Source organism: Vanessa cardui, chromosome 28 (genome assembly GCF_905220365.1).
Source record: "Vanessa cardui chromosome 28, ilVanCard2.1, whole genome shotgun sequence".
NCBI lineage: Eukaryota > Metazoa > Arthropoda > Insecta > Lepidoptera > Nymphalidae > Vanessa > Vanessa cardui.
Window position 1 is genome coordinate 5,615,042 of NC_061150.1, and position 13,916 is coordinate 5,628,957.

Sequence of the window (13,916 nt, forward strand, 5' to 3'; positions counted from 1 at the left end):
ATATATTTGTTCTTTGTATTACTAGGAATTGGTCCTTTAAAGTCTAGACTTAATCTTTCAAATGGAGTTGTAGCTTTGATTATGTTTGGGCTAGGAATAGAATTCCGTACGTAATTAGGCTTTATTTCTGAACAAACACGACAAGATTTTATCATATTTCTAATTTCCTCTATAGTATATGGTAGATTCTTTATTTTTATCCAGTGAGCCATTCTTGTAACTCCAGGGTGACATAAAGCTTCATGTAGTGAGATCAATTTTGTATGTTGTGCTTGAGCTGAGCAACAAATACGTGACAATGCATCTGCAACGTCATTTTGCTTACCTGGTCTATAAATTATATCATACTTAAATGGTGCCAGTTCTAAACGCCATCTCTGTATTTTTTCGTTTTTAATTTTATTTGTCAATTTATTATTGAACATAAATGATACGGATCTTTGATCGGTTATAAGTCGAAAAGGTTTACCAATAAGATAATGTTTCCATTTTTTTAAAGCTTCTACTATGGCATAAGCTTCTTTTTCAATGGCTGCATGATTTTGTTCTGTTAGATTTAATGTTTTAGAAAAGAATGCAACAGGTCGACCATCTTGAGATAAAACAGCAGCGATAGAATGGTCAGAGGCGTCGGTCTCGACAGTAAGTGGAAAACTAGAATCAATTGCATAAACAGCTGATTTAATTATGTCTGATTTTAATGATTGAAATCTTTGTACTAAATCTTCAGAAAATGGAAATATTTTATTGTGAGATATAGCATGAATTCTTTCAGAAAAATTAGGTATCCATCGACTGTAATGTGCAAACATTCCAACGATCCGACGTTGCGATGGTAAATCTGTCGGTGGTGGTAAAGACGTCAGAGGTCGAAGGCGATCAGCATCGGGTCTTATAACTTGGTCTTTAATATTATATCCTAAAATATTTATAGCTTTTTGACAGAACTTACTTTTGTCCTCGTTAATAGTGAGACCATACTTTCTAGCTGCAGCTAAAAATGTTTCTAAATTTTCATTGTGTTCGGTTCGATATTTGAGAAATTATTTCTTCTATATTGGGAAGCGGATAAGCATCCAATTGCGTATATTTATTTATTGTTTGTGAATAGTCTATGACAAGACGTTTCTTATGATTTTCATTTTTTGTTATTAAAACCTGAGCTCGCCAGGGCGAAGTACTTTCTTCAATGATACCTTCACCTAAAAGCTTTCTAATTTCTTGAGTAATAAATTGTTTGTCGTCTTCGCTAAATCGGCGAGACTTTATTGCTATTGGCTTACAGTCAGAAGACATATTTGCGAATAAAGGAACGGCAGGAACCGATGCTTCTGCTACGTTACAAACTATTATCGGCTCTTTAGGTCCTCCAAAAGAAAATTCCAAAAATGAATGTTCTTCAAGTATATCGTGACCTATAATCAAATCAGCACAAAGGTTTTTTACAATTAATAAATTTAAGCCGTCATATTGGTGATTTCCTATTTTTGCTGATACAATAGTTTTTCCTTCAACTAGTGAAGTGAAATTAGTCGATGCCATAGAAATAGTTTGATTACTAGGCAATCTCTTTAATCCACAAAGCTTAAAAAAAATTTCATTAATAAAGCTCACAGAACTTTCAGTATCAATTAACGCGTGTGCTCGAATTCGCTTTATGTAGGCAGACAAGGTTGCTTTTTTTAACGAGCTTGGAGATGCAGCTACTATGCAAGCAGATGATTCGTGTTGTTCAGTTATTTAGTTGCTGCATTATTATATATTTTACTGCGACAAACGTTAGCAAAATGGCCTTTCTTACCACACATTTGGCAGGTTGCGTCTATTGCCGGACAATTGTTGCGAATATGAATGCGATCACCGCAGAAAAAGCATTTCCGTTTATTAAAAGATTCATTTGAATAACTTTTTGTACTATCATATTGAGATGATTCTGGACGCACTAAAATATTATTCTTCTTAGATTTATTATTTTGAATAGCATTTACGCTAATATTAAACTGCTGTGAACTAATTTCTGCTATTTCTAGAGATAAAGCTTGATTGTAAGCGTCATCTAGTGACATGTCTAAATTTTCTAGGAGACGTTGTCTTATTTTATTAGATTGTATTCCAGATATAAATGCATAACGTATATTATCATTTTTATTTGTTTCTGCGTCAACATTTCTAAAATTACATTCTTTTGCTAATTGTTTCAATGCCTGTAAGTAATTGTCTATCGACTCTTCAATTCCTTGTTTTCTCGTTGCTAGAGCATGTCTTGCTAATATAATGTTTTTAGGTTTTATAAATATTTTATCCAATGTAGCTATTGCTGTTTCATACGTCGAACATTCGCTGATATATGTATATACATTAGAAGATATATGATTTATAAGTAAATCAAGTTTTTTATATGTAAGTACCTTTTCTGACACGTGAGATAAATCAGAAGCCGTAAGAAAGCTCTCAAATGTTCTTTTCCAATGTCCCCAATGTTGCGCTGCGGAACTATTGGAGGGATCAATTTCCAAACGATCAGGTCTCAAGCATTTATCCATTTTGTAAACACATTTAAATTTTATGTAGAATAAATTGTAATAAGACAACACCGTATAAATGGCTTTATTCTACATAAAATAGTACATAGTTCTTAGTGTGACATAATGACATTAGTTATAAAATAATATAAAGTAAAAAGGTTCAATATTACTACACCCACGTACTAAAAAAAATATATATTCATGTGAAAATAATTGTCTGTGTGTCGCTCTTTCACGATCAAACCTGGTGCCTGCATGGGTTTAAACCCGCGACTATAGTGTTACGAGAGTAACCTTAGCCTTCAATAGCAGGAGCTATTGAATTTACTTTATTATATACAATTATTATTCTAATTAATTGATCGATAATTTGTAAAACTGTAACTGTATATGGCATAGCTTTTAATACTGGCATGTAACACTATTCCTTATTTTAAATATGATTTAGCTGTCATTATAAAACAAATGGACGATAGCGTGGCATTGTAACAAAAGATAGAGACATTGAAGCATCATTGTAAAATGATAATATTATTTTGGCCATCCCGAACTACTGAAATTACAATAGGTTAAGATGCATGCATTCTAGCCACTGGGCCATCTCGGCTCTAAATAAACCTATCGCTGTTTATTTCTTACCATTTGTCAGCTTCAAACGCGCCTCATGGGCTGGGCGTTGTGTTAGAAGTATATTCTTCCTTGGAGTTCAAGTTTCATACCAAATCCCAGCTATTAAGAGTCATTACTTACAGTACAGTAGTTTGTCCGTGATAGACCAACTGGCTAATCTGATCACGTGATCGTAAGAGGTTATCTACGCTTATAAAAGCAATGTCGCTAAGATATACTAACCGTATCTTACTCATGCAAAGGGCCAGCAAACCTGAGCTATAGATATAGATCCCAACAAATATTTTACTAATAATTACTAATAATAATTGTATAATTATTAAATATAATACTAATAATTGTATAAGCGTTGCGTAGAAGTCGTTTTATTCTGTTGTTCGATTTAATGCCGCCGATAGTTTATTCGACTTATAGTCGTGTAAAAACGTTGTAGAAACGTCTATACGACTGTTTTATACGACTATTACACGGTCGTGTAACCAGCGTTGTGGCAGTAGAAACGTCCTTGCGACTTTTATACCGACTATAGTCGTATTAGAGTGACGTATAAAACTCCTATACGAATTTAAGTCAATATGACTTTTTTACGACATTTATACGACTGAATGTCCTGAGTTTTAAAATACACTAAATATTACATACACCGCCATTCATTTGCGTTTTTGTAAAAATAACTTTACATAGTTGAAATGGATAGAAAAAGCTGGGCAAATATAAAAAAAGTGGCCACTTTAAGAGGAAAGCTAAAAAAAGCTATGCATAATTTCTTACCTCCAATTGTATTATATCGAATATAAGTACGCGACAAGTTACCTGTCCATCAATTGGAGATGGTTCCGTACAAAATTTAGTGAGTTCTGAGCAACGTAATATTACCTAATCGAAGCGCAGAAAGTGCATTTAGCGATTCTATAACGAACAATAATAAACATATAAACAAACGAAGATGAATAACGAAATGTTGATAATGAAAGAATGATATACTTCGTGATAATGTAAAAAAATGTGCAATTAATTACAACATTTCACAAACTGCTTTGAGGGAGCTAAACAAAATTATTAACGAAAGCATACCCGGTTTAGCTCCGTAAGATCCAAGAACACTTTTGAATAATAATAAAAAAAATGTCAATAATTCCAGTTGACTCTGGTCATTGTTGGCACAATGGTCGTATTTATATGTTAAAAATGATTTTATTAACATTAGAAAATACCCCAAAGTGTATTAGTCTTAATGTTAACATTGATGGCTTACCATTATACAACAGTTCCGAAAACCAAGTATGGTCAGTATTGCGTAATATTCATGGGATTCGACTATTCCCCCTTTGGTCGTGGGCACAAATAACCAACAGACTTAAGCGCGTTCTTGCAACCGTTTATTGAAGAATTGAAAGAGCTCTACGCCAATAATTTGAAATTTACCACACGACAGGGGAATTGATAAAACAACCTCAGTAAAAGTGAGAGCTATAATATGCGATTCTCCTGCAAGAGCACTTATTGAAGGTAAAATAACTTAAAATATAATTATTATTTAAAATTTATTTGCTTGACTTTAGTTTAATAATATTTTTCTAATGTCTTCAGTGAAACTTGGGTTTATTGCACGCAAAATTTACGTCACGCACCCGATTTCGTCAACTGATGATTGCAAGATGAATGCTTGCATCTTGTGTGATCAGAACTGCGTCCACGAATGCGTAACGAGCCTTTGTTGCCAGGTCGAAGTTCAGACACAGTTTTGCTTGTTTCTATGCAATATGCAAACATTTGCCTTACAATTGACGAAAGCGTGCGCATAATAGTTTACGTTGACTATTGTCCACCTTATTTTCCAGGAGTATGCAATTTAACCGCTGCTCACGGATGCTTGAAATGTAATGTAGTTGGCGAATACTCACACGTATCTCATAGCGTCACGTTACAAAGAACTGATAGCGCAAGAAGAAACGACGCCGAAAATATGGTGGCCACCACATCGTAATTCTCCTTTCCTTCAATTACCCATAGACATGATGAAGATTTTTGGTTGGAGATTCTCTTCATCTGATTGATTTAGGAATTATAAAACGATTACTGTTTGGATAGAGAGATGGTAATTTGGAGAAACGTATTACCAAATGTTCGTCTGCAGATATTATAAAAGTGACTCAATTTAATATGAGTTGTCGTATGCCAAAGGAAATTCATAGGAGTTTAAGAGGTTTACAAGATTTAACACATTGGAAAGCTTTAGAATTTCGCACATTTCTTCTCTATGTTAGTTTTGTAATACTAAAAGATGTTTTGGCTGATGGTCCATACCACTTTTTGAATTTTTTTGTGCTGTCACAATTTGCTCAAGTCACTGTCATTTTCAGTTTTTACCAGTTGCAGAAAATTTTTTGTTGCATTTTGTTGAGCATTATGGTGACTACTATGGTAGGGAATATATCACAAGTAACGTTCATAACTTGATTCATCTTGTTCATGAAGTAAAGAGATTTGGACCAGTGCAAACATTTAACGCATATCCCTTTGAAAACAAATTAGGTTCTATTAAACGAACAATAAGAAAAGGAAACAAACCTCTTGAGCGAATTGCTAATCGCCTGAACGAAAGAAACATCATAGAAATTGAAGAATTAAATTATGACAATAACAGTTGTAACAAACCTGTCATCAAGACATATATGTATAAAAATACTTTAGTTAAAGTGATTCACCTGGAATTATTTACTCTCTCCACTGATAGCCAAAATAAGTGGTTACTAACTGGAAACAATAGTTTTGAACTAATTAATTATAATTGAATTAATATCAATGAATATTAACGGTTCATATATTTATTTTATACCACTTAATCATACTCTGAGGTAATGGGTGCAAATAAAATAGAAGAATCAAAGAATTGGTTTTATTTATTTAAAACAAGAGAAATTCGCATATTATTAATTAGCACGCATAATCATTTGAAGATGAAATAGAAATTATCAGTCTCTCTTTTTCTTTGGAGCGCGACTAAAAACTACCAAAATATAACAAATATAAAAAAATAAACAATCATTATTATTTCAAGCAGCGTAACAACTTAGGGAGCCTACGCCGTGCTGACCACGATGCAGAGGTTAAGACGCGGAGGGCAGTCAGTTCTGGATTTACGCGTACAATCTGGCGAACTTGGCCGAAGCCTGGTCTCGACTGTCATTGTGTTCTGGATTTTATACGCAATCGAATTTTGTGTCTTCAATCATACTAACTACTTCTATAAGTTCTCTGATTTTGGTAATAACAATATAGCTACCTATAGTAGGACACAAATTAGATGTAGCATCGGAAAATGCAATGGAATGACATTAAAACCGATTACTGCCGATTTACACAAATAATAGAAATAGGTCCCTATCGCGCCATTCGACTCTATTCGTCGCTATAGATTCACGCGTCACAGAAAACAAGTGCATGTAAATCGACGCGTCAAATTGACGAATATGTTAGGTCAAATGATATTACAAGTTATTACGTTTGTGCAAAGATCATATTCGCATGAGAAATAAATACTGATAATTTGGGAGAGCGTACTCAATTCGGATGTGATCGGTTTTACGAATTGTGCCGATGCGACATCTAAGTTGTGTCGTACTATACTTACTTATTAAAAGTTACTGATTTGGCTCACTAGCACTAGACAGCCCTGGAATCTCTTCCGGCAATTTGTTGTTAGCCTCAGTTTTCTTAGTTTTCTTTTTTGTGGTAGAATTTCTTTCACGCGTAGCAGTATTTCTTTGAGTGGAGAAAAATTCCTCACAAATTGTATTACTAAAAGTTTTATCATATTTGTGAACAACCTTAAGAGATAAGGCTATTGTTTTTGGAAAAGCCTTGAAGCAATGTTTAGGTTCCCCCTTTGAACCTTCTCCCCATGAACATCGCTTCATAAATTGACGATCAAACATAGTATCTACTAATGCATATGCATTATTAATCCCACTTTTATGGCAAATTATAGATAATTCTTTAAAATATTTTTTTTCCATCAAAGGATCGTTTAATTGTTCCTCAGTATTTGAAAGTTCTTCTATATTTATCATTGTTTTGAAACGCAATTAATTCTCACGCTGTTCTTGTTGAATGCCCTGTGACCTTGTAGCTAATTCTTCAATTTTAGTATTTATTAAAGCAAGGCCCTTAAGAATTTTTCGTTGATTGTCAAGCAGTAGTTTTTGATTTTCTTGAAATGCTGAAACCAATTCTATAAAAAATCCAATTTGCTGAGGAATCTCTACAGATTCTGTAACCGTTGGTAGAGGTTTCAGATCCGGAACAATCAAATTTTTATCAGGCTGTGACATATTAATATCTTGAACATCGGAAACTAATTCGGAGTTGCTAGTATTTTCCTGTAAAATAAATGGTATTACAGATCAATCATTAGTAATCATGAGTGCCATAAACAATGTCAATTGTCATGTAATCTGTCTTTTTCAGCAAGAAGTCTGACCAAGTTCTGCTGAAACCAATGTGGAAACTTAGATCTCAATACATTTCGTTTCGGCACATATTCCTCAATGATTTTAGAAAGCAAATCATAGAAAGTTTTAACCATAATATTAACATTTTGACAGACGGAAAATTGATCATGCCAGTCATCATTATCAATTTAGACTTAATTGACATAAAATCACTTTTAAAATAATTAAATCCTGTACGAGTTTTGGGACGAAGATAAGACATATTAGTGAAAGAAACTTTAATCAAGAGATTTGGATGTGAAAAATCTAATTTACTCAATAAATCAAGTGGTGAAACAACGGACACATTACAAATATTACTTATTACCAAGTCTAAAATCCTATTGTTACAATTGCTTATACAGTTAAATTGCTTTAAATCTGTTAATGTCAAGAAATCAAGTAATGAGAAACCTAATGTGTTCTGATAATTTGTTGGAGACATGTAAGTAGACTCATCACAAGGACTCCAATTTATAAATCCCAGGTTGAAATCTCCCAAAATTATAACATCATTTACCTCTTCCAAGACTGAATCGACACTATCAAACAAGCGTTTTAAGGAATCCAATTTAACAGGTGGGGGGAAATACACAACACAGATTGCAAGTTTTTTAGTTACTCCATGAGTCTCAATCTCAAGCACCACCCAAATAGCTTCTAAGTTATCACTATCAAAACTTGTAATATGAAACGAGGAATAATCTCGTGACACAGCAATCATAACTCCTCCCCCATCCTTCTTAGATTCTGTTGAACATACTCTATCTTTACGGTAGACAATGTAGCGATCATCAGTCCATTCATTGTTAGAAATGTTTGAATTCAGCCAAGTTTCTGTAAAGGCAATTACATTATAATTTGAATTAATAATATTCTTCAAAACATCACCCGTTTTAGTTCTTATACCTCTGACATTCTGGTAATATATCTCAAGCATTTTAATGTTGAATAGTACCACAACATTCGATATTTATTATTTATATTATTAATTTATCACATGAAGACTATCGAAACTTTTTATTAACTTTGCCTGGCTAAATTCATCTTTCCTTACATATATCCTTCCATTCCGTATCCAAGTGAACCTGTATTTCATTTCTTTTGCTTTTTTACGAGTGGCTGCATGAAGAGATTTATTAAATGGAGTTAGGTGCTCAGACACAAATATTGGAGTTCGAGCACCTCCGATGCCTAGATGGTGAGAATTTAACTTGTTCTGAACGTTTAATTTATTATACTTAACGACAGCTGCTAAGAGAGCATCACGGTGTTTTTGACTGCGTAATTTGACAATCACGGAGCGTGGTCTATCGCTATCTCTATTTAGCTTTGCCACCCTAGTTACATGTTGTATGTCATCAGAGGACAAAGGATTGTTAACTACTTGGGCCATATGTGAGATAAGATTAGTTAAATTTTCGGACTTATGCTCCGGGATACCATTAATTTCTATGTTACACTCTCTCATATGTAATTCTACTACATTTAGACGAGTGGCAAGATTTTTAACAGTATCTTTTAAATGATCATTGTCTTTCTTTAACTGTTCATTAATTGTAGTTTTCTCGTCTATTATATTTTTAATCTGTTCGTATTGTTTATTTATAAAAGAAAGTGAATCGCAAAACTCTGCTATCTATTCATTAATGTTATTCAACTGCGCCGTGACTAAGTCTTTAATGGTTGCAGTAAGTTCTTGTTTGAGTATATGGCGGAACCCTTCCTCAGTAATATTATTCTGCATTCCACTTTCGGATGCCAGCGGAGATTTGCTTTGTTTTTTACGCGTAGTAACAAATGATGTTTCATTATCGAAGCTGTTACCGCAACTAGCATTAGTAAGACCAGAGCGAATAGGAGTATTGATATTGCCCATTTTTGGTTGTTTACTGCAACATTCGGGACACTTCCAACCATTCTTAAGTTGTAAACTCATTAGGTCATATTATTCAGAAGACATGTTAGCACACTGAATATCATATTTCGATTTACAAGATGAACATGTCATAAATTCTTTCTTAGGCAGATTTTTGTGGCACCCCGCACAGGTCGGCATTTTTGTAGAATTCTTACTTGTTTAGATTCTTACTAATAAATTATTTGAAAAAAATATTTTGATGTTCTGCGTAGGTTCGATCTCGTGTTCGCCGCGACTTTAATCCGCTGCGATACCACTTGAGCTACCGAGGACGTTAGTGATGAAGTGAAATTGGTGAACGCTTTTTAAAAGTAATGAGTAATTGTTAATATTTTTCTTGTGAGTGGGTATTATAGTTATTAATTAACTATCACATAAATCGTACGCACTTTTTCCTTTTATAATAAATTAACACTTATTTCTATTTATTGTATTCACGTATGATTAGGTTTCAATCATAAAATTAGTTAACTTAATTGATTTCATCAGACACTTATGAAAAATAAACAGTACTTTCACTTTTTCGATGGTTTGAAACTGAGACAAGATCTTCTGTTTTTGGTTCTTTATACTTTAGTCTGTGTAAAGATAACACTGCCACATTTAATTTATATACTTAATAAAACTTTTAGACGGCAAATGACTTAAAAAACAAACTTTAAATCTTAAAATCGATTTTTTAATAGGACACTGTTAATATTGATATTTGATGACATTGATGATTGACATGACAAATATAATAAATACATTTAAGAATTCCATTACTATAGTATACGTGTTATAATATACGTGTTTTATTTGACAGTGGAGAACGCGGAAAGAAAAAATCATATTAAGAAATTAATTTTACAAAATGTCGGTCGGACATATGCGTGAGTTTATTGTAAAATCGGGAAACTAGTTAAGTTATGTGGAAAGACTAAAAATGTACTTTATGGTGAACAGAGTGGCGGATGATTTAAAAGTACCGACGTTAATTTCGGTTATGGGAGAAGAAGCGTATTTATTAGCTGCCTTGGCAAGTCCTTAGAAACCACCAGCCTTGAAATTTGATCAGGCAGTGCAGTTGATATCAGCACATCTGCAACCTAAACTGTCGGTTCTATCTGAGAGGTATATGTTTCGCCAGCGGCGGCAGCTTCACGACGAGTCAATAGCAGCTTACGTCACAGAACTTAAGAAGCTTTCAAGGTATTGTGAATTCAACGCAACCTTAGATGAGAACCTCCGAGACCAGCTGTTTTGTGGGCTCAGAAGTGAAGTGATTAGACAGCGATTATTCTCTGAAGAAAACATAGTTTACAACCGAGCGATAGCTTTAGCTGAGTCGAGATGGCGCAGTTAGAACGCGTGCATCTTAACCGATGATTGCGGTTTCAAACCCGATCAAGCACCGCTGATTCATGTGCTTAATTTGTCTTTATAATTCATCTCGTGCTCAGGGGTGAAGGAAAACATCGTGAGGAAACCTGCACGTGACAAATTTCATAGAAATTCTGCCACATGTGTATTCCACCAACCCGCATTGGAACAGCGTGGTGGAATATCTTCCAAACCTTATCCTCAAAAGGAGAGGAGGCCTTTAGCCCAGCAGTGGGAATTTACAGGCTGTTGTTGATAGCTTTAGCGCTGTCATTAGAAGCGGCTGAGCGCGATTCAAGCGCGGTTGAAGACGTAGCCCGGACCGAGGGAATAAATAATATGTATTTGAGCGAGTGTTCGAAATGCGGCGATAACAGACATAAAGCTGCGGAGTGCAGACATAAGGATTACGTGTGCAGATGGCTCCATTGTCCAACCTATAGGGTTTATAGAAACAATAGTGGAGTATACTAATATAAAAACACGATTAGATCTATATGTATTAGAGAAGGGAACGACCAATCTTTTGGCTCGTCAGTGGTTAGCGGAGTTGCAAATACCAATATGTATACCGGTAGGCTCAATTCCGAATCATTACTTAGGAGGTAACAAAGTTCACCACAATGTGATTGCTGAAATTGTTTCTAGGCATAAAACCCTTTTTGACGGCACATTGGGCAAGTACACGGGCAGTCAAGCCGAGCTGTGTATTGTTTATTGTGTTATATTATTTATTTGTGGGTGCCCAACCGATTTTCTGCCGAGCGCGGCCGCTGCCACTGCGCGAGCACGTCGACACGGAGCTAGATGCGATGCTGCGCGCCGGCATCATTGAGCCGGTGGAGCATTCCGATTGGGCGACACCATTGGTCGTGGTGCGGAAACCGGACGGAGGTTTGAGACTCTGTGCTGATTTTAAACTAACCTTAAATAAAGTTCTGGAAGTTGATCGATATCCTGTTCCAAAAATGGAAGACTTGTTTAGCAATCTAAGTGGTAATACTTTTTTTACTAAGCTAGATCTTTCACAAGCATACAACCAAATCGTGCAAGCGGAACAATCAAGAACAAAATCAATACACCGTTATCAATACTCATAGGGGCTTATATAAATATAATCGCCTCGTCTACGGGCTGTCTTCCAGTCCAGGAATCTTTCAAAAAATTACGGTAGATTTATTTAAGGGTATTAAAGACGTTATTGTATTTTACGATGACATTTTAATTAAAAATACAGATTCAACAAACCATTTGAGCACAATAGAATGTGTTCATGATATTTTAAAACAAAATGGTCTGAAAATTAAAAAGAATAAATGTTGTTTTCTATCAAAACAAGTTAAATACTTGGGGTTTGTCATCGATACGAACGGTGTTCGAGTCGATCCGGATAAGGTGGAAGCAATAAATTCCATGCCCCATCCAAATAAAATAACTGAATTAAAGTCATTCATAACTTTTGTGGAAAATTCATTAAAAATTTGAGCTCACATTTGGCACCACACTTTATAACCTCTTGAGAAAAGGTAAACAGTGGAAATGGGGAATAAAAGAAAACACAGCCTTTATTAAAGTAAAAAAAATGTTAGAAAATTCAACAACTTTGGCACATTTTGATATGGGAAAGGAAATCGTGGTAACCGTCGATGCCAGTTCCAGGGGGCTCGGCGCTTTGCTGGCTCAGCGCGCTGTCGGCGCGGGGAGTAACGCGCCCGAGCGGGTAGTAGCTTACGCGTCACGTTCTCTGACAACTCATAAGATAAACTACAGTCAAATCCGTAAAGAAGCTTTGGCAATAGTCTACGCAATCGAAAAATTCCATAATTATCTATACAGTAGAAGGTTTATACTCCGGACCGACCACAAACCCTTGGTTAGTATTTTTGGACCCAACATAGGTATCCCAAGCGCGGCAGCGAGTAGGCTTCAACGCTGGGCAATTAAATTGTCAGCGTATGATTTTACCATTGAATACGTAAGAACAGACAAAAATACAGCTGACGTATTGTCACGTTTAATTAAATCTCAAGAAAATGACGTTATAGACGTAGACCTACCTGAACAAACGTACTTACATTTTTCTTCCGAAGCGATGCTGCTGGATTATAATATTTTAAGAAAGGAAACGAACAGGGATCCTATTTTGGCTCGCGTCTTAAGTTTCATAGTAGATGGCTGGCCTCAAGACATAAAAGAATTAAAACCCTTCTTTGCTCGGAGGAAGGAATTATACTCCGATCTTGGTTGTATTATGTGGGGTCACCGGGTAGTTAAACCAGCGGTGTGTAGAAATAAAGTAATTTCAGAGTTACATGATACACACATGGGCATGGTCAAAACGAAAGCCTTGGCTCGTAGTTATGTTTGGTGGCCAGGAGTCGAGGAAGCCGTGGGGGCGGAGTGCCGCGCGTGCTCAGTGTGCGCGGCCACGGCTGATGCGCCTCCTGGACAGGAACCCCCCCCCCCCTGGCCTTGTCCGTCGCACCCTTGGTCTAGGCTCCATTTGGATTTTATGGGTCCTATAAGTGGGGTAACTTATTTAATAGTAGTCAATTCTTGTTCGAAATGGATAGAAGCCATCAGTATCAAAAGAACGACAGCCAGCGATGTTATTTCTGTACTACGAGACCTCTGGGCAAGGTTTGGTACACCTAGGCAAACAGTAAGTGATAACTGACCTCCATTCACTAGTTCTGAGTTTCAGAATTTTTTAAAACATAACGGTATTGAACATATTTTCTCAGCCCCTTATCACCCGGCCTCGAACGGAGCCGCTGAAAATGCGGTCAAAACTTACTCCATATTTGGCATGACGAAATCATAACAATTTATTATTAGATTATTATAATACATTAATCAATCAGTCAGCACAGGGTACTCAAACAATTCTGACATGTCGTAAATAAAAATATATTATTCCTTCGGTCTTTGAGTATTGGCTAGCCTCATACCTGGATCCGTCTCTGAATATTATATGCCTCATTA

General features: G+C 35.5%; 2 protein-coding genes across 2 annotated transcripts; both read right to left on the minus strand.

Moving 5' to 3' along the window:
• Positions 1-505: 505 nt before the first annotated feature.
• On the minus strand, positions 506-6,345 carry LOC124541487. The gene is made up of 4 exons (XM_047119403.1): positions 6,306-6,345; positions 1,805-2,266; positions 1,159-1,490; positions 506-547 (listed from the first exon to the last, which is right to left on the minus strand). The coding sequence occupies exons 1-4, from the start codon at positions 6,343-6,345 to the stop codon at positions 506-508; spliced, it is 876 nt and encodes a 291-aa protein (XP_046975359.1).
• Positions 6,346-6,799: 454 nt separating this feature from the next.
• LOC124541488 lies at positions 6,800-7,562 on the minus strand. Its single transcript, XM_047119404.1, has 2 exons — positions 7,255-7,562; positions 6,800-7,152 (listed from the first exon to the last, which is right to left on the minus strand). The coding sequence occupies exons 1-2, from the start codon at positions 7,487-7,489 to the stop codon at positions 6,800-6,802; spliced, it is 588 nt and encodes a 195-aa protein (XP_046975360.1). The 5' UTR covers positions 7,490-7,562.
• Positions 7,563-13,916: the final 6,354 nt, after the last annotated feature.

Bases quoted from the DNA above. Each gene is read 5' to 3' on its own strand.
- LOC124541487 (XM_047119403.1), bottom strand. From the start codon at position 6,345: ATGACAGTCGAGACCAGGCTTCGGCCAAGTTCGCCAGATT. The intron at 1,491-1,804 runs GTGGTAAGAAAG...CTATTGTATCAG, and splicing joins AGACGCAACCTGCCAAATGT to CAAAAATAGGAAATCACCAA. The intron at 548-1,158 runs GTTTTAATAACA...TAAATCTAACAG, and splicing joins CTTCGCCCTGGCGAGCTCAG to AACAAAATCATGCAGCCATT.
- LOC124541488 (XM_047119404.1), bottom strand. From the start codon at position 7,489: ATGTCACAGCCTGATAAAAATTTGATTGTTCCGGATCTGAAACCTCTA. The intron at 7,153-7,254 runs GTGAGAATTAAT...AATATTTTAAAG, and splicing joins GGGCATTCAACAAGAACAGC to AATTATCTATAATTTGCCAT.